The following is a 19,081-nucleotide window of genomic DNA, read 5'->3' on the forward strand; positions in this document are numbered from 1 at the left end:
TAAATGATCGTGAGATCAATTATACGAAATCATTGATGTGGCGGATTTCACTTTCAGAACAGCTTGGGAAATTACATTTAAAATTAGAAAAAACTCAAGGAATTAAGCTTAGAGTAAAGGGTTTAAAGTGAAGAGCTGGAGGAATTAAGCTTGGAGTGACCAATTCAAGGAATTGAGCTCGATTTCAAGATAGCGGATGGCTTTCTGGATCGCGGGGGAAACTCATTCTGCTGCCGTGTTTACATGCGGGAAACGGAAGGAGGCGTCCGTGGCCGGCAATATGTCGAGCCAAGGGCGGAGCTTCAACCCTAGAAGTCCCTCGGAGGTCCGATCTGAGTGATTGCGTCCATGTCGATGCCCCTGAGGAGAAACCATCGACCAATGACGAGGCGCATGGACCATGGGAAGGCTTGGGAGGACGAACGTCGGCGGCGAGCGCTGTCGTTGGCCCTTCAGGTCAGGCTGGAGTCCCTGGCAGCGATGTAGGGGACGATTCGGCGTGAGGCGAGGTGCTACATGTCAGACCTGGATGAACGGAGCTGCGCGAACGGCGAGTCGGAGATCGGATCCTACGCTCGAGGAAGGAGGATGATGAGTCTTGCGAGCCGTGCAAGTCAACGAAAAAGGGACTCCTTCCGCCTAAATAAACACAGCACAGAATCCCAATTTAAACCCTACTCAGCGACCCAAAAGGTCACTTAGTGGCCATTTCAGCCTTCCTTCCCTTTTCCCGAAGCACTCGCCGCTATGGCCGCCGCCGCCGCCTTGAAATCCCTTCTCCGCCCCTCCGCTACCTCGCCGGATTTCTCCGCCCTCCTTCCCCTCTCCGCTTCCTCCTCTGCGTCGTGCGTCTCCTTCCGGTCCTCCAGCTCTCAACCCTCCTTCCTCGGCATCCGCCTCGCCGACCCCGCCCATCCCACGATCCCCGCGCTCCGGATCCGAAGTGCGGGAAGGGGACTTCGCATCGAGGCCGCGGCGAGACCCACTATTCTGGTGGCCGAGAAGCTCGGGGAGGCCGGGCTGGCTCTGCTACGGGAGTTCGCCAACGTGGATTGCTCGTACAACCTCTCGCCCGAGGAACTCTGCGTCAAGATCTCTCTCTGCGACGCGCTGATCGTGCGAAGCGGGACGAAGGTGACGCGGGAAGTCTTCGAGGCCTCCAAGGGGCGGCTCAAAGTGGTCGGCAGGGCCGGGGTGGGGATCGACAATGTGGATCTCCAAGCTGCCACGGAGAGCGGGTGCCTCGTTGTCAATGCGCCGACCGCAAACACGGTCGCAGCAGCTGAGCATGGGATAGCGCTGCTTACTGCCATGGCAAGAAACGTCGCTCAGGCTGACGCCTCGATGAAAGCTGGTGAGTCAACTTTGTTGTTCGTTACCTGCATTTGTTTAGATCTGCAAGTAAGGAAACGAGAATGATCATTATTACTATATGGGCGGATAAAAAAAGTACTTTAGATCCATATTTCGTAATTACTTGTTTGCATTAAGAAGTTTGGATTTTCGTGCTGTCAAAGTGCCAAATCATGGTTTCAAAAAGATTCCGCTTGAACCACATAAGATGAAGCAGCATTCTTGGCGGATTTTGAAGGCGATATGACATGTGTAGATTATACACGTAGTTAAAAATCTTATCAGGTTCATTTAAACAAATTTGTACAATCAAATTGAATCAAAACCTAAGCTACTTTCTTTAATAGTTTGTTCCTTGTAAATGCTAACTTATATTCAAGCGATAAAATATCTTTAGTCAAGCTGCAGCCCACATTAGTCATTATAAATATTTCAATATTTTAACACAGATTGCATATGTCCCCTCAGATTTCTCGTATGCCACATGTGTTTTACATAGTGAACATATTGTTTGCTTATAGTTTTTAAAGCTTGTACCCAAAATTACCTTCTCGTTCCTTTTTTTTAAAAAAAAAATTAATTGAGTGGGAATGTGGCGTTCCATAAAAATTTGTGAATCTGCAGCCCAATAGCTACTATTGTCAGTATCAGGTCAAGTGGGGTGGAAATTTAGATGAGTTTTTGATTCCCAGTTTAAGGACAATTACTTCTCTGCGGAATTTGCTGGCAATTACTTCTCTGTGGAATTTGCTGGTCTTCATGAATTAATTCATCTTTAACTTCCAAGACTTCAGATTTATCCTAATCTTTAGTCTGCATTAGTTGTGTGACTCCTAAGCTGAAATGCTGAATCTTGTTCAATGCTTGTATATATATCTGGTGTTCTGTATTCATCTATCAAGTTTATTACATTTTGTTGCATTTACACTACCAATGTGAGTTTACAGTTTGTAGTATGCTTTACAAGTTTATTATGTGCCCATGTTTGTCATATTCAGGCAAATGGCAGCGCAACAAATATGTTGGTGTTTCTCTGGTAGGGAAGACACTGGCGGTGATGGGATTTGGAAAAGTTGGTTCAGAAGTTGCCAGACGCGCAAAAGGACTTGGGATGCATGTTATTGCTCATGATCCTTACGCACCTGCTGATAGAGCCCGTGCTATTGGGGTGGAACTTGTATCATTCGATGAAGCCATCTCTACTGCTGATTTCATATCACTTCACATGCCACTAACTCCAACAACTGCAAAGATATTCAATGATGAAACATTTGCAAAGATAAAAAAAGGAGTAAGGATAATTAATGTTGCCAGAGGTGGGGTTATTGATGAAGATGCCTTGTTCCGAGCGCTTGATAATGGTACAGTTGCTCAGGTAAGTTTCTGCTGACATCTGTCACCTTCCAATTTATGTACTTTTAGTTTTATCCCAAGCTACAATATAGTGCTTAATTACCAGATACTGACAAAGCACAATCTATCAAGCTGTAGCTTTGATGCATTTGCTGCTTAGATTTGTGATGATAACATTAAACTAATTCATTTATGGAGGTGGAGTGTTTGGTGGATCAAAGTATCTCTACTACATGTCTATTAATGACTTTATATCTTCAGACTGTTCTAATGGGTCATAGAGGGTGCTATTCTTGTTTTAATATGGAAATTTCTGTTGACTTTTGCCAATTGTAACTGAAACAGGCTGCACTTGATGTATTTGCCACTGAGCCTCCTTCAAAAGACAGCAAGCTGGTGTTACATGAAAATGTTATTGCCACTCCTCACCTTGGAGCTAGCACTGTGGAAGCCCAGGTATGTGTTTTAATACTCGAGCTCAAATTTATTGGTTAAAAGCAACCTACACTCTCTAAAGTGTTTTCAAGCTTATATTTTTAGCAGAAGCATCTTGTGTAATCTCCTTTTCACAAATTTACCTGTTTCTTTATTGGTTATTTATGGGCAAAGATCCATAAGAAGTACAGTTCGACCTTTTTTACTTGATAGCTCACAAATATCAGTCTTCTAACTTATGGTCATGATCATCCATGTGATCAATATTCTTAGGAAGGTGTAGCTGTAGAAATAGCAGAGGCTGTTATTGGAGCATTGAAAGGTGAACTTGCTGCCACTGCTGTGAATGCTCCCATGGTTCCTGCTCAGGTGATTATTTATATGGGTCCCCATATATATATATATATATATATATATATATATATATATATATATATATATATATATATATTCCAATTTACATCACCATAGACCTGATAAAATTTTGCTCGTGACAGGTCCTTTCTGAGCTAGCCCCTTATGTTATCCTGGCTGAGAAACTTGGTAGGTTAGCTGTTCAATTAGTTGCTGGGGGAAGCGGTATTAAGGGTGTTAAAGTTGTCTACGCATCTGCTCGAGATCCCGATGACTTGGACACAAGGGTTCTTCGTGCTATGATCACTAAAGGGATCATCGAACCTATATCAAGTGTGTTTGTCAACATTGTTAACGCAGATTATACAGCCAAGCAGAGAGGTCTTCGCATCAGTGAAGAGAGGACTTTCCGCGACAGCTCTCCTGAGATTCCTCTAGACTCAATTCAGATCCACCTATCTAACGTCGAGTCCAAGTTTGCCAGTGCCTTATCTGATGCTGGCGATATAACAGTGGAAGGAACAGTGAAGGATGGCATACCTCACCTCACCCTTGTTGGCTCTTTCAGCGTGGATGTGAGCCTCGAAGGGAATGTCATACTGTGTAGGAACGTTGATCAGCCCGGTAATATCGGTCGGGTGGGAAGAATTCTCGGGGAACAGAACATAAATATTAGCTTTATGAGTGTGGGTAGAACTGCACCAAGGAAACAGGCTATAATGGCCATTGGTGTCGATGAGGAACCCAACAAGGAAACTCTGAAGAAAATCGGAGAAACGCCAACTATCGAAGAATTCGTCTTCCTGAAGCTATAGGATAAATGCCATTCTGCTTTAGCATTTTCCATTTGAGCAAAATAAGGTTATAAGGTGCTGATTCACCCAACAAGAAAGCTATTTGGAGGATCATCGACGCTGCTTTGGCGGAGTGGCCACCATAATTGCCTGTTCGCTTGTGCCTTGCATTTTTCAAGCATGTGGAGTTTCCCAACATTAGTTAGTTTATTCAATATTTTGAAGAATCTCCTGACCTAGATTTTGGATGCTTCTGCCGTAAGCAACTTACAGGTTGATTATGATAAGATTCTCGATGCCAGCCGATGCTTTATTCCTCCAGGTTATATTGCATGATTTGTATTGCTTGATTTGTGCAGGTGTCGCCAGCGAAGAGGAGCTGTATCTTCCATTTTAGTTCTTTTCCCATGTTTCGTTAGAGTGAGTACTGGAACTACAAGTCTGCACACACACATGCTCTCTCGTCGCCTGAGTATTGTTTTTCAATACTAACTCTTCAATCAAAGCTGACAACCAAAAATCTCCACGATCAAAGCTGTTTAGAAAGAAAGGGACAAGATCACAGTTTCCATATGACAAGAATCAGAAACCAAATCCGAATCATGGCGAAGTGCTGTCCCTTTTCATTACCAGACAAAACACGGGCTCATTTACGACGGCACCAATAAAAATGCATGTGCTTGTAGGGCCATCCACCATCCTCATCAGCCATGGCGCATCTCATCTATTGCATTTGCACAATCCTTCTCACAGCCTTTTCTCACCTTCTCGAATTCAATACACAAAGGACAAGATACTGGTGAATCAACATCGAGGGGATGTACGCAGTGGTTAAGTGTGTGCCTTACCCCTACTTGAACTTGTCCATGGCAGATTAATGATACAAGGATACCATGACAGTGGTTGGGTAGAGAACGTTGGTTCTCTGACACCGGCACATCTCTCAGACGTTCCCGTAGAAATGAAACAAAGTGTTGAGTAAATGTCAGGGGAGGAGGCTAAACAAAATGCCACAGTGGTGAACAGATCAAAGCCATAAAAGCCCATCAATTATTTCATTCAGTTTTCAACTCAATCAATAATGATATACAGATAGTTGTAGCACAATCCAAGTATAATCCAATGTAGAACACCAGCTCTCAACCCTCTCATTATAAATACAGATGGACGGACAACTTTTTGTCCTCGAGATATTGTACATGGAATCAGATAGAGAGACCACTTCATTTGCCTGAATGTGTGCAAAGTAGATAGCAAAAATATGGGATGAAAGAAAATTTCTAGGTAGATTTTAGAGATGCATAACTTGCTGCTCAAATAGAAACTGCCATTGCTCCCTTTCACTAGCCATCCACAACTTGTAGTTTATATACCAGATGATATAGCTCGATCGATAAATAACTGTGTTGTGTTCTTGTTTTTGTTTTTAGATCAGCTCATCTGCTCCCCGATGAGATCCAGACCGACGAGGAGAAATGACACTCCTTGAAACAACAGGAAGTAGAAGTGAATGCCCTGCGCCGAGAGGAGGCTTCGGATTGCGGCAGTGAGGAGTAGAAGAGCAAGAGCTAATTCTTTCTTGTAAAGTTTGTTCTCCCTTTTCACAGGGGGAGCCTCCTCTTGTTTCTTCAACTTGGTCAGTTCGATGAGCTCACTGTCTGAAACACCTCTGAGGAGCTGCTGCATAGGCTTTGCATCTCGTTCGGCCGCCGCCAAAAGATCCGATTCCAACGACCGCCCGGCCTTCTTTGTGACAATCCACTCGTACGAACTTCCGAGTTGGAATAACCCGGCCACCATGGCATTGAACTTGGTCACTGACATCGTGTTCTCGAAGAGAAGGTAAGGTACGAGGAAAGGGATGGATCTCGGGGCCGGTAGAATGTTTAGGAAGGACATGATCACAGGGATATAACAGATTACCCAAATTGGTAACTCAGCCTCAGGCACAAACATGGACAGTGGAAGAATTATGCAGAACAATGTGAAGGAATAAAATGGGAGGATGAGCTTTCTCAAGAGGAAGAAAAGAAGGATCAAGTTAGCCTTCTTCCATATCGAGATCTGCAAAATCGTTACGATGATTGGATTGATTCTACGATAAACATAATCCATATAAAGTAGCCCAAGAATTTCAAACCTTCGATTTTATGATGGCCGGAAGGCACAGACGGAATAAGTGCATCGGACCGGAGTGCCACCGGTGCTGTTGTTTCCGGTAGGCTTCATAAGATTCAGGCACTTCACACAGCACCTGTGTAAAATGTATCAACACACGAAGAAGCAAGCAATCGATCGATCGATCGATCGATGAACGAACGAATTAATCCAATTGAAGTAAGTACCTTGACGTCGTTGAGGAAGATGAACTTCCAGCCGTCGAGGTGAGCGCGCACGGCGATGTCCATATCTTCGACCGTCGTCCGCTCAAGCCACCCCCCTGATTCCTCCAACGCTTGGATTCTCCACACGCCAGCAGTCCCGTTGAAACCGAAGAAGTTCAAGAAGTTGCCATTCACCTGCTGCTCGACCTCAAAGTGGAAGCAAAGGTTGATGTTCTGGAGCCGAGTTAGCAGGTTCTCGTCCTTGTTCACGAAGCTCCACCGAGCCTGAACTAGCCCCACTTCGGGATTTCCCTGGCCCAACCAAAGACTCACAATTCAGTTCGACCATGCCCTTGTTCATCCTGATGATCTCAGCAGATCTTACCTTAAAATGTGGAACTGTCTTCTTGAGGAAATCAGGGTTTGGTGTGAAATCAGCATCAAATATCGCAACAAACTCGTAGTCTTTGACATAGTCACAGCTCATCGCCGACTTCAGATTCCCAGCTTTGTAGCCAGTCCTGATCGACCGATGTCGATGGATGATGTTCACCCCGCGTTGGCTCCACTTGGAAACCTCTGCCGCAATCAGGAGCTTCACCAACTCGTCGTCAGAGTCGTCAAGAACTTGGATCAGTAGACGGTCTCTGGGCCAATCCATCTGGCACACGGCGGAAATTGATTGCTCATACACCTGCAAAACTTGATAGATCAAACTGAAGCTGCAACTGACAGATCCAAGTAAATTAAACATCAATGGCTACCTCTCTTTCGTTGCACATTGGAATCTGGACGAGCACCATGGGGTAGTCGGAGCTTGAGCCCTCTACGTCGTCTGCTTTGAATGGATCGCCGTCGATGGTGGGTTTGATCTTCTTCAACTTGATGTATAAGCAGCCGAGGCAGAGGACTAGTCGGTCGACCGACTGGACGACGAAGAGGACAATGCAGAAGCTGGACAAGCTCTGGATGGGGTAGGCAATGTAGTCGGCCCGGAAGGAGAGCCAGTAGGCGTAGGCAATGTACATCCACCCGCGGATGTCCGCGGCTTCGGGAACGCGAAAATTAGGGTTCTTGAAGTGCCATCCCTTCAGGTAGGCAACCATCTCGAAGGCGAGCATGGCGAGGGAGAGGAGCACGAAGGCCCTGAGAAAGCGGAAGAGGAGCCGGCCCTTGTCGTCGGACGGACCTTGCCGGAGGAGGAGCCTCCTCCGGATGGCGCCGAGCAGGGCCCAGACGCCGGCCGCCAGCCAGGCGACGCAGCCCACGGCGCGGTGGGCCTTGAGGAGCAGCACCCACGTGAACTGCTTCGCGTTCTTCCCGCGGCCGCCCTTGTCCATGAAGGCGCCGCCACCGCTGCCGCTGCCGCCGGGGCCGTCGAGCTCGAGGACGGAGTAGTTCGGATTCTGCATCGTCACCACCACCGGCGTGCCGCCTCCGGGAATCTCCTTCGCCCACCAGTCCCCGAGATCCAGGCTCGGCGCCATTTTCGCTCTTGAAAACCTCAAAAAGATCCCAAAATGCTATCTTTCTCCGATCTGCAGCATCCAACTTAGATTTATCTTGGTGGAGCTCGAGATCTTGAGCCTCCGCCGCCTGATCTCCACTGCTCAACCAGACAGCATTGCAGGGGAAGGTATCTATCTGTAATCCAAAGCTCCAAACCATGTGACCACTATATAATAGTTCTAAACTAATCAAATCCACCTCTGTTTCATCTCTGAAGTCAAAGTAAAAATAATAATAATAATAATAATAATCCTAAAGAATGAACAGAAATGTAAAGCTCCTTCTCCCTAGATCCTAGAGATGAACTAACTCTTAATTACCACCGCCATTGATGAGTAAGCATCAACCTACTGTAGTAAGCATCGAACACAAGCAATGGAACCATTCCGAGAGAAATTGATTTTTAAAATGTGATATTTTAAAATCTACGATTATTTTCTAGGGTTTGTGCGATTCCTTGGCAGCGAGGGAGCGGCGGCAGCATGAGTGAGGAGTGATTGCCAATCAATCCCGATGCCCTGCGTCGTGATTTATCTGCGCAGCGTAATCTTGAGGCACTCCACTAGATTCTCGGCGTGCTGACGTGGGCTGAATTGATTGGTTGGCGGCTGCTTTTTTTTTTTTACTTCGGAGGAGCAGATCTAGAAGAGATGGAGATGGGATATGCGATGGACGGCTGAGATGAGGCGACAGCGAAGTCAGCGAGTGCGGATCGCCACCGACAGTGTTTGATGTCACGTGAAGAATGATTCAGATGGCGATGACGTGGCATGTTGAGTTTGCATGAGCATTTGTACTTTTTTTTGCCAAAAAAAATATTTTTTTGAATATTTAAGATATTAAGGGCAAAATGCACTTTAAAAAATATTATAAAATTTGAGAATTTTTTCTTTGTTTTTAAATTTTTGTCTAAAATTGATATTGAAAAGACAAATAAAAAACACCTCTAATTTTCAATATCTTAAATTACAAATATCATACTTATGCATCAAATAATAATGATTCTCTTACAAAATAATGTTCAATAATGATTATTTCAAATAGGTTGATACATAATTTGAGGAAAAGAAAAAAAAATACTACTCTCAATGAACTTTTTGAAACTACCTCCTAAATTTTTAATGTTAAATATTCTAACATTTCAATTTTACTATAAAAATGCTGAAAATTACTAATTTGTTAATAATTAAAAATATTAAAGTAACTTAATTATAATTAAATACTTTTTTAGAAAAAACCCATAAATTATAAATATTTTTTTAATATAAGTCCCCTCAAATTTAAACGTTTAACTTAATTTAGGGTACCTATTTACATCCTAACACATCTCCATCGTCATTATCTGTAATCTCCAATTATTAATTATTTTCCATTTTATTTATTTTTTAAAAAAATGAATTCCATTAATTCTTGGGCCATGTGTAGTGTATAATTGGTGTGGGGATTATGATATGTAACATGTTAGCACCGACACTAATTGCACACTTCCAAATTAACACAATTCCCTCCTCATTCTTTTTTGTTTTAATTAATGTCTATCTTGATCTTGAAAACTAATTAACAACTCTTAATCTCTCAATTACCACTCCCAATATTCTTTTTTTGAAACAAATTTATAGTTAATTAACTACATAATAAGGTACAAAGTCAATTAACTAATGACAATTCCTAGCTCCACTAATCACCTAGCAAGTTAACCCAAAGACATCGATCAAACCTTAATACTTTGACCAAAAACATTAAATTAATTAGTGATCGACCAGCGGTGGGTTCCCAGTTTGATCTCCATTAATTAGATCGTATAGGGATGCCATCATGCCATGTGAGATACAAAAACAAATTTGTTTAATTATTATTATTATTATCAACGTACTGTCTCTGATTAACATATGAAGATATATGCACATGCATGGACGGTAGATTTTAACCATTTACTCATAATTAGTTGCTAATTAGACTAACTGATATCGGTTTGACCTTCATTATATTTATGGTTCCTTTCTAGCTATTCCAGGATGATTATATAATTTCTAAGGTACTTGGGTTGACCATTAATTATACGAGAAATGAATTGTTTTGTGCAATATGCATGTGATGCAGGTGTTGTAGAGGACGTAACTCCCTCCGGGGTAAAGGTCAAGAGTCAAATGAAGGTCAAAGTCCGGGCCGATGTAGCAATGTCAAGAGTCAAGCGAAGGTTAAGATCTGGGCTGATGTGGCAAGGCGGGTTAATATGGACCCGATCCCACCAGAGTGAGATATCTGTTACCTCGGGCTCAGAGAATACTTCGGTCATCTCAGTCGTCTTGTCTAGACCATTCCGCCTCGGCTCACTCCATCTTGGGTTTCACCTTTACGTTTTCTGGGAACTACTATCTTACATGACCTACTAAAAGGGAACCTAAATATTCTCACGGACATGCGACAGTCGAATGAACAGGCGGTTTATGAGGTTGTCAGACCCGGTCCCCTCGAATACCCTTTTTCTGCACATAAAGTCAAAAGAAAACGGATCTGATCCCCTTTGTAGATTGTTATAAGGACACTAGCTCATTCAACGTAGAGATGCCGGGAACAGGCTATAAAATGCTTAACCCACAGTCTTAATTATTTTAAGTTCGACTCTGAAAACTCTACTAGTATTATATTCTTTTTTGTCCATATATTATCATCTTCCGTAGAACCCTAACTTGAGCGTTAGAGTGGTCTGTCGAGACTCTTCGGCACCGATCTAACCTTTTCTTGAAGTGTGTTTCAAATCCTGATCGTTTCTCGCGTCATAGCTCATCTAGGAAGTTGCCCATGTTGGACTGCTCTTTGACTGATGGTTTAACCATCCACGATATTTGATCGGAACAATATGGAAACAATTTAAGCCTTTCCCGGCCTATGCTTGCCCTTTAGATTGAGGGTTATCTAACTATTTAAGAATATATTAGTTTTCAAGCGATCGAAGGAGAACAAGTTGTGCTTTTTCTTGTTTGCATGAATTAAACATCAAAGCTCCTCTAGTTCTCATATATATATATATATATATATATATATATATATATATATATATATATATATATATATATATATATATATATATATATATATATATTGAAAACATGAACAAGAACCTTAACTAATGTTTGTATGTTATGATCGAGCTTTCGGTGCTCCAAACAGGCAGATGAAGTGAGGAAGATGGCTCGGTCTGGAAGTTAGCAGACAAGATCATGCTGGAGTAGCATGGATATATATATATTATCCCTAAAACCTTATCTTCAGTAGATCTCAATAAGTAATTTGGCTGTACGTAGTACCTACTGTAATTCCATCGATATATATATAGACCTGGGACACAACACAGTTATGGCAGCCTGGTCCCTAGCTACTCAAGCCACACCCATCCATCGAGTTGCTGTGGTGTGGCAAGGCACTGGGCTATAGCTATATGCATGCTTCTCGATCGGTACGGAGTCGATCGAATCGATCGACATTTGTACGTCTTCTATTTCTTGGTGCATGATCCAGTAGCCTTCACTGTGTTCAGGATATATATATATATATTCTCATGTAAAGGAGCCAAGGATTCAATCTTTGCATAGGCATGCAGTCAAAACTAGAACGTACAGTAGTATCAATTCAGTTTAATTATATTGTCCTAAAGTTTAATTTTTCTAATTATTTGAGTGAGTACTGTAAACAAAACTCATTGATACATCTGAAACCAAAAGAAAAGAAAGCTTTTTGGGGGGATTGATTCCTATCTATTTCATAGCTATGACAATTAATTAATTAAGTTGGCTGTACATTCGAAGAAAAAAGGTATTTTAGTTGTCGAATATATAAAGCAAATGCTGTACGTCTCTAGCTCAATCAACACAAATTACAAAAGAGAGAGAGCTAGATGTTTTGTTATGATCATGATTCATGCATGCATGCGTACGTCGAGGACAAATCCATGGATCACTACTGACTACTGACTGGTTAATTAAAAGCATATATATATATATATATTAGAGCTATATATCAACTTGACAGAAAAGGGAGAGGCAAACTAGCTACAAATTAAAGAAGAGAATAAGCTAAGGTCTCATATGATCATCGATCTCGATCTTTGGATGCCATTTGCTTTGTGGTGGGTCTTGGAATATATATAGATATTTGAGGTGCAAGATCAGGCTCAAAACCATATAATGCAGATAATTAGCTAGGAAACAGAAACTGGTGTTTTTTTTTGTTTGTTTAATTTGTATTCTTCCACCAGATTGGCATGCATATACAATATATATACTACAAATCAAAACCGAAATATAATCAGATGTTCCACGTTTAAATTTAATTACAGTTGTATAAAAACATCTGGAGCTAGGTTGAAAAGGACCGATCGATCGAGCATGCAAATTCAACGTACGAACGTATTTGGAATATAATCATATTCATTCATTCATTCTTCATCAGCTAGCTAGCATATTTGAAGAAGAAGAAGAAGAAGAAGAAGGTGAGATAAGATGCTTTTTGTCTAGAAACAAACACATGTTAATAAACAAGAAGAATAGAATAGAATCCTCAGCAGTCGATCGTTCGTAATGGAGTATAGTCATCAAAGTTCACAATAACTTTTAAATATAATCTATCTATCTTTTAAGAATAAGTACTTTTAAAATTCTAATTCTTGCCAATTCAACTAAACTAATTCACATTCTCTCTCTCTCTCTCTCTTTGTTTGACACGCTCTATCATATATATATTTTTCTTAAAAATGTTTTATTCTATTCGAATCGTATTTTTTTTTATTTTAGGACTTTTTTCATATAAAGTAAATTAAATTAGAATGGTTTTGTTAAGATTAAAATTTTCTTAAGAATCGATGTTACGGATCCCCTGAATTTAAAACTAGAGGAAGAGAATGTGCTTCTACTTCTGACTGTAGCACAGGTCAGAAAATCTTCTGTGTGCTTTTTGAGTAATATTATGAGGGTGTTTCTAGTCAGAGTTCTCATACACAGAGTACGAGATCTTGTGCTTCACCATTGTTGGTTGCCTTTTACTCATCACAATCTACTCAGATTTTAACTGTAAATGTTACCAAATTTACTCTAAGCTTGGTTAATCATTACATATATATTCACAAAGGCAATAGAACACTGATATCAATTTAATTAATTTGTGCATTACCGGGATCTCTAAAATTAAAACAAATTTCTGTGATTTTTCTGCCACTTTGTCATTTTCTTCCTTGGGGTTGGGGGCAGGTATATATATATTCCATCGATACAGTAAAATAAATAGTCAAAGATTTATATTCAGTTGTAGAATTTTTGTCTTTTTTTTTTATTATTTTTGAATATGCGCACCTGGGTTTTTATTTTTTATTTTTTATTTTTTAAATAAAAATAAATACTAATTACAAACAAAATTTAAAATAATATAATTTTTATTAATAAATAAATTTAAAATTTTTAAAAATTTGAGACATAAATAAATCTATTTTAAATTTATATAGATTAGAAATGATTTTTAAAATAAAAATAAAATTTGATTTAGTTTATTTTATTTTAGTAATATTGATTTAATTTTTTTATTATGAGAAAAGTACGAATTAATACTACTAAGATATTATAAAAATTAGTCAATTGAGTTTTAGTTACTCCCTCCCGAGGCATAGTTAATTGGTTACAATGGATATGATTTACTGAAGTGGACAAGAGTCAGAATAATCTTAACAAAGTAATATTTCTAATTTATTTGAAATGTGTGATTGTTTCTTGTAAAATAATATATAGATAAGGAATATAAATATAAAAATAATAAATAATAAAAATTTAGTAATAAATTTAAATATGAATTTATATATAAATTTATAAATAAAATTATAAACAGATTTATATATAAATCAATACTATATTTGAGACAGATTAATGATAAATTTAAAATAAAATTAGAGATAAAATTTATATACATATTTATAAATAGAATTATAAATCAATTTATAAATGAGTTTAAATTATATTTGATATGTAATCTGAAACAGATGATAATTTCAAAATAAAATTAGAGATGAAATTTATATTTAAAATTAATTCCATTTGACAAATTAAAAATAAATTTATAAATTAATTTTTAATTAATTTTTAAAATTAGAAACAAAATATTTCTATCTCAAATCTTTATATTTCCTAATAGCATACTGCCGTTGAAATAAAGTATTTGGACACATATCTAGATACAATCAAATCTTTAAATTTATTTTACAAACAATTCAATCTATATATATATAGTAAAAAAAATATAAAAGAGAATCGTTGACATTTTTTTCATAAAGATCTCTATGAGAGTTCTTAGTGTCTCTAACCCCAATTCATATATCGATCGACTAAAATTGGAATTGCATCCAATCAATTTCAGATTTTTCTTGAGACAAAAAATCATAATCCTGAATTTAACCAAATCAAGTTTTTATTGCCATTTATATTTTAAAGATTTTTTTCCAAACAAATATAATAAATAAAAATTTCTAATTTTATTTAGATTTATTTCTATTTTTTAAAATAATTTGAATTTTTAAAGAGATCTATGAGATGAATGAATGTGTCCTCATCCATAAAATATTTAAATAGGCTAACGATCAGATTTACCCATCTAATATAAAACCCCAACAAACTCGCTTTGTAATTGGGTAAAACACATCATTGTTATAATAAATTATTGAATAAGTCAAATTATGTTAATTAATTAGGATTCTATTAATTAAAAACTATATTTAATTTGTTGACGAGGCAACATTATTCTATATATCTATAAATAATACAACCTTTAGTGCTAACGATCCTCAATAATCCACGAGTTTAGTTTTGTGAAGCAAATTAAAGTTGCTCTCTCTTCTCTTCTCTTTCGATTATACATATATAATAATTCTAGCTAATATATATGGATGATGATGCTCATGATTGGTCGTTGCTTCCTCTTGATCTTCTCAGACAACTTGGAGAGAAGTTACATCTCCCACATCGTATTGTATTTCGTACGGTATGTAAGTCTTGGTGCTCGGCTCTCCCTTCTATTGTTTTTCCATCCCCTTGGCTTCTTCTCCCCGCCGAGAAAATTGATGACTCGTGTACCTTTTTATCTTTACCTTCGGAGGATCATAATGAGCATCATTCCTCCTCGTTCAAGTTTTCTCCCGTACCTCCACTCCATGGCATGCGATATGCTGGTTCTAATATCGGTTGGGTCGCCATTGTTGATTTAGATTTTAACATCAGTCTCTTGAATCCACTTACTGGTGCTCAAATCCATCTCCCTTCTTTGCTCTATCTTTTTCCATTTGAATCTCTACCTAATTGTGGCGGCTACATATTCCATGACAAGAAAGTTGGAATGTCTTACTTTCATGAATACAATATTTGTCGTGACTATCACATAGAGAAGGTCATCTTCTCCTCAAATCCAACTCTCAATAATTACATGGCCATGGTTATTTGTAACGGATTTCCAACTGCCTACACTAAAGCAGGCGCATCTAAGTGGATAAATCTAGACTTTTCTCCATGTGACATTATTTATTATGATGGATTATTTTACGCTCTAAGGGGTTATTCAAAAATTGTTGCGATTGATTTAAGTGGAGATGATCCGATCAAAAGAGTTATCATTGGTGACAATATTGAATTCTCTGACTCCTTCTTATCTTTATTCGGTGAATATCATCAACATTACTTGGCATTCTCAAGCACCGGTGAACTATTCCTAATTTTGAGATGTGCACAACATATTTTTCTAGATCCTGCGGATGATGATCCAATCAAGTATGAGACCCTAAGATTTAAGATTTTCAAATATAATTGTGAGAATGATTCTTGTTGGGATGAAGTTAGATGTTTGGGAAACAAGTCTATTTTTATAGGCATGAATAATGCTTATTTGTTATCGGTCGAAGATGAAGATTTTACTGGACTCAAAGCAAATTGTATCTACTTCGCCGACACTTGGGAGGGATCAAGATGCAATGTAGTTATAGGTAGACCAAATTTGGATGCTGGATTTTTCGATTTGGAACAAGAAAAGTTTAATCGTTGTTGCTTGCCATATGAAATGCTGTTACCTCCTCCAATTTGGTTCATGCCATCTATGGAGCGCCATGAATGAATAATGATGATGGACGAAGGATTAATAATTGTTCATACTATATATTTAATTAGTGTAATGGATCTCGCTTTCATTTATTTATTTTTTAAAGCAAACACAATGAAGAGTAGTGTGTGTAAATCTTAATTATAACATTTATTTTGTTTTTCTTTACTTTATAATCGATATATGAAATTAAATGTCGTCACAATTTAAAGTTTATTTTATTTTTTCTTTATAAATAAGGAAATGCCTTAATTACCGCTCACAATATATAATTATATGAATATTATTATTGTTATAATTGCAATTGAAATAAAAATTGAAGGAGGCAAACCAGATATAGTATTATTATTATATATATAATAATACCATGCATGCAGTCAATATATATATATTTATTTATTTCTCCTCTGGCCCTAGCTAGCTACCACAACAAGATACAAAGCAATTTCAAGTCGAGCGAGAAGGAAGGAAGAAACAAGAATATATAATAGATTAATTGTCAAGCTAGCTAGCAGTTTCGATCGCTTGACTGTCTGATCTGCAGGGAATTGAAGCAGCTGGAATATAATGATATATATATAACAAGGGTAATATAATCATGGGATTATATATATTGATTTCTCATCGATCAGGTTTAAAAATTGAATTAATGTCCGGCCATTTTCCTATTTTAAAATAAAAAAATTTGTTATTAGTTAATAAATAAATTGAAGACTTGTCGATCAGTCGTCGTACGTAGTAGGTGGTGAACGTACGTACTCATGTCGAGGCCGATCGAGGCACTTTCAGTTGCTTTGGGGGTGGGTTACGTACGTTCTCCATAATTTGAGGAAGCTAGCTAGTTTTAATTTGTCCGATCGATAATAAAATGGTAACTAGGAGAAATTTCTACAATATAATTAATCATGCAGAAGAATGCTAGCTAGCAGAATATATATATATATATATATATATATTCATGTTGCAATTACATTTAAATTTGGCCAGGAATTAACTTTTTATCTGGAGAGGAGAAATTTCAACAATTTTAATTGTCAAATCTTATTCCGCATGCACCAACGTAACTGGAGTTAGTTCCTAGCTAGAATATATTAATTAGGTTTAAATAATATTTATGGGAGAATAATAATCCCAGAGATGTTAGGGAATTTCACAAGCTTGAGACATGCACTTGAGTATGCAGAACGTAACAGTACTCAAAATAACTGGAGATATATCGATATTCCAAGAACAATAGGGAAATTAATTAAACTTATCCATTTAATTTGGAGTATATATATCTTGATTTGTCTCAAAATGATCATATATATAATTAACAGAAGAGATGCCACGTACCTACTGTAATTCGATCGATCGATATATATATATATATTCTCCTAAAGTAAAATTTAATTTTTCAAGAAAGCTTTTTGGGGGGATTGATTCCTATATATCTATTTCCTAGCTATGGCAGTTAACTAAGTTGGCTGTACATGCATGATTAGAAGAAAAAAATTAAAGTTATTTTAGTTGTCAAATATATTAAGCAAATGCTGTACGTCTCTACTCTCTAGCTAGCTCAATCAAAAAAAAAAAAAAAAAAAAAGAGAGAGATGTTTTGTTATGATCATGATTATTCATGCATGCATGCATGCATGCGTACGTCGAGGAACAAATCCATGGACCAGTACTGACTACTGACTGGTTAAAAGCATATATATATATATATATATATATATATATATTAGAGCTATATATATATCAACTTGACAGAAAAGGAAGAAGAGCAAATTAACTAGCTACAAATTAAAGAAGAGAAGAATAATTAAGGTCTCATATATCATGATCATCGATCTCGATCTTTGGGTGCCATTTGCTTTGTGGTGGTCTTGGAATATATATATAGATATATTTGAGGTGCAAGATCAGGCTCAAAACCAGATGCATGCAGATAATTAATTAGGAAATTGAAACTGGTGTTTTTAATTTGTTTGTTTAATTTGTATTATATTCTTCCACCAGATTGGCATGCATATATAATATACTATAAATCAAAACCGAAATATAATAATCAGGTGTTCCACGTTTAAATTTACAGTAGTACGTATAAAAACTACATCTGGAGCTAGGTTGAAAAGGACCGATCGAGCATGAAAATTCAACGTGCGTACGTATTTTGAATAATATTCATTCATTCCTTCATTCTTCATGATCAACTAGTTACTAGCATATTCGAAGAAGAAGAAGAAGGTGAGTGAGATAAGATGCCTTTTGTCTAGAAACAAACACATAATGTTAATAAACAAGAAGAATAGAATAGAATCCTCAGCAGTCGATCGTTCGTAATGGAGTCATCAAAGTTCACGATAACTTTTAAATATAATTAATCTATACATCTTTTAAGAATAACTTTTAAAATTATATTCTAATTCTTGCCAATTAAACTTAACTAATTAATTCACATTCTCTCTCTCTCTCTCTCTGTTTGACACGCTAGCTCTATCATATATATTTTCTTAAAAATGTTTTATTCCTATTCGAATCGTAAAATATTTTTATTTTCGACTTTTTTCATATAAAGTAAATTAGTTACATGGTTTTGATAAGACGATTAAAAATTTTGATTTAATATTATGCAATAATTTTAAATAACTTAAAACTTATTATTATTATTATTATTATGTAATAAATAACTTTTTTCGGCATTTTTAATTTTAATTTTTCAAATATATCATATTCCAAATTTTGAAAAAATAAATTACATACTTTTTTTTTCACCGGATCTTTCCGCTCTCATCTTCTATATAAGCACAGGGGGGAGTTGAGAGAGAGAGAGAGAGATGAGAGGGAGAGAGAGCG

At 37.6% G+C, this 19,081-nt stretch overlaps 3 protein-coding genes across 3 annotated transcripts; 2 read left to right on the forward strand and 1 right to left on the reverse strand.

The window, feature by feature from the left end:
• Positions 1-714: 714 nt before the first annotated feature.
• LOC141838823 (D-3-phosphoglycerate dehydrogenase 3, chloroplastic-like) lies at positions 715-4,594 on the forward strand. Its single transcript, XM_074726413.1, has 5 exons — positions 715-1,354; positions 2,352-2,728; positions 3,052-3,162; positions 3,415-3,510; positions 3,639-4,594. Exons 1-5 carry the CDS (start codon positions 748-750, stop codon positions 4,308-4,310), a joined length of 1,863 nt encoding a protein of 620 aa, XP_074582514.1. The 5' UTR covers positions 715-747; the 3' UTR covers positions 4,311-4,594.
• A 743-nt stretch (positions 4,595-5,337) lies between these two features.
• On the reverse strand, positions 5,338-8,244 carry LOC141838270 (putative xyloglucan glycosyltransferase 5). The gene is made up of 5 exons (XM_074725701.1): positions 7,378-8,244; positions 6,999-7,307; positions 6,635-6,925; positions 6,430-6,543; positions 5,338-6,353 (listed from the first exon to the last, which is right to left on the reverse strand). The coding sequence occupies exons 1-5, from the start codon at positions 8,098-8,100 to the stop codon at positions 5,721-5,723; spliced, it is 2,070 nt and encodes a 689-aa protein (XP_074581802.1). The 5' UTR covers positions 8,101-8,244; the 3' UTR covers positions 5,338-5,720.
• A 7,069-nt stretch (positions 8,245-15,313) lies between these two features.
• On the forward strand, positions 15,314-16,258 carry LOC141837155 (putative F-box protein At5g38270). Its single transcript, XM_074724606.1, has one exon. The coding sequence runs from the start codon at positions 15,314-15,316 to the stop codon at positions 16,256-16,258; it is 945 nt and encodes a 314-aa protein (XP_074580707.1).
• The last annotated feature ends 2,823 nt before the right edge of the window (positions 16,259-19,081 follow it).

Source organism: Curcuma longa, chromosome 11 (assembly GCF_044706935.1).
Source record: "Curcuma longa cultivar G26 ecotype Majalengka, Jawa Barat chromosome 11, ITB_CL_G26_1.1, whole genome shotgun sequence".
Classification (NCBI taxonomy): Eukaryota; Viridiplantae; Streptophyta; class Magnoliopsida; order Zingiberales; family Zingiberaceae; genus Curcuma; species Curcuma longa.

Excerpts from the sequence above, each read along its gene's own strand:
- LOC141837155 (XM_074724606.1), top strand. The coding sequence starts at position 15,314 with ATGCGATATGCTGGTTCTAATATCGGTTGGGTCGCCATTGTTGATTTA.
- LOC141838270 (XM_074725701.1), bottom strand. The coding sequence starts at position 8,100 with ATGGCGCCGAGCCTGGATCTCGGGGACTGGTGGGCGAAGGAGATTCCC. Across the intron at positions 6,926-6,998 it reads AGACAGTTCCACATTTTAAG|GGAAATCCCGAAGTGGGGCT; the intron begins GTAAGATCTGCT and ends TGGTTGGGCCAG. Across the intron at positions 6,354-6,429 it reads CGGCCATCATAAAATCGAAG|ATCTCGATATGGAAGAAGGC; the intron begins GTTTGAAATTCT and ends ACGATTTTGCAG.
- LOC141838823 (XM_074726413.1), top strand. The coding sequence starts at position 748 with ATGGCCGCCGCCGCCGCCTTGAAATCCCTTCTCCGCCCCTCCGCTACC. Across the intron at positions 3,163-3,414 it reads CTAGCACTGTGGAAGCCCAG|GAAGGTGTAGCTGTAGAAAT; the intron begins GTATGTGTTTTA and ends CAATATTCTTAG. Across the intron at positions 3,511-3,638 it reads CTCCCATGGTTCCTGCTCAG|GTCCTTTCTGAGCTAGCCCC; the intron begins GTGATTATTTAT and ends TGCTCGTGACAG.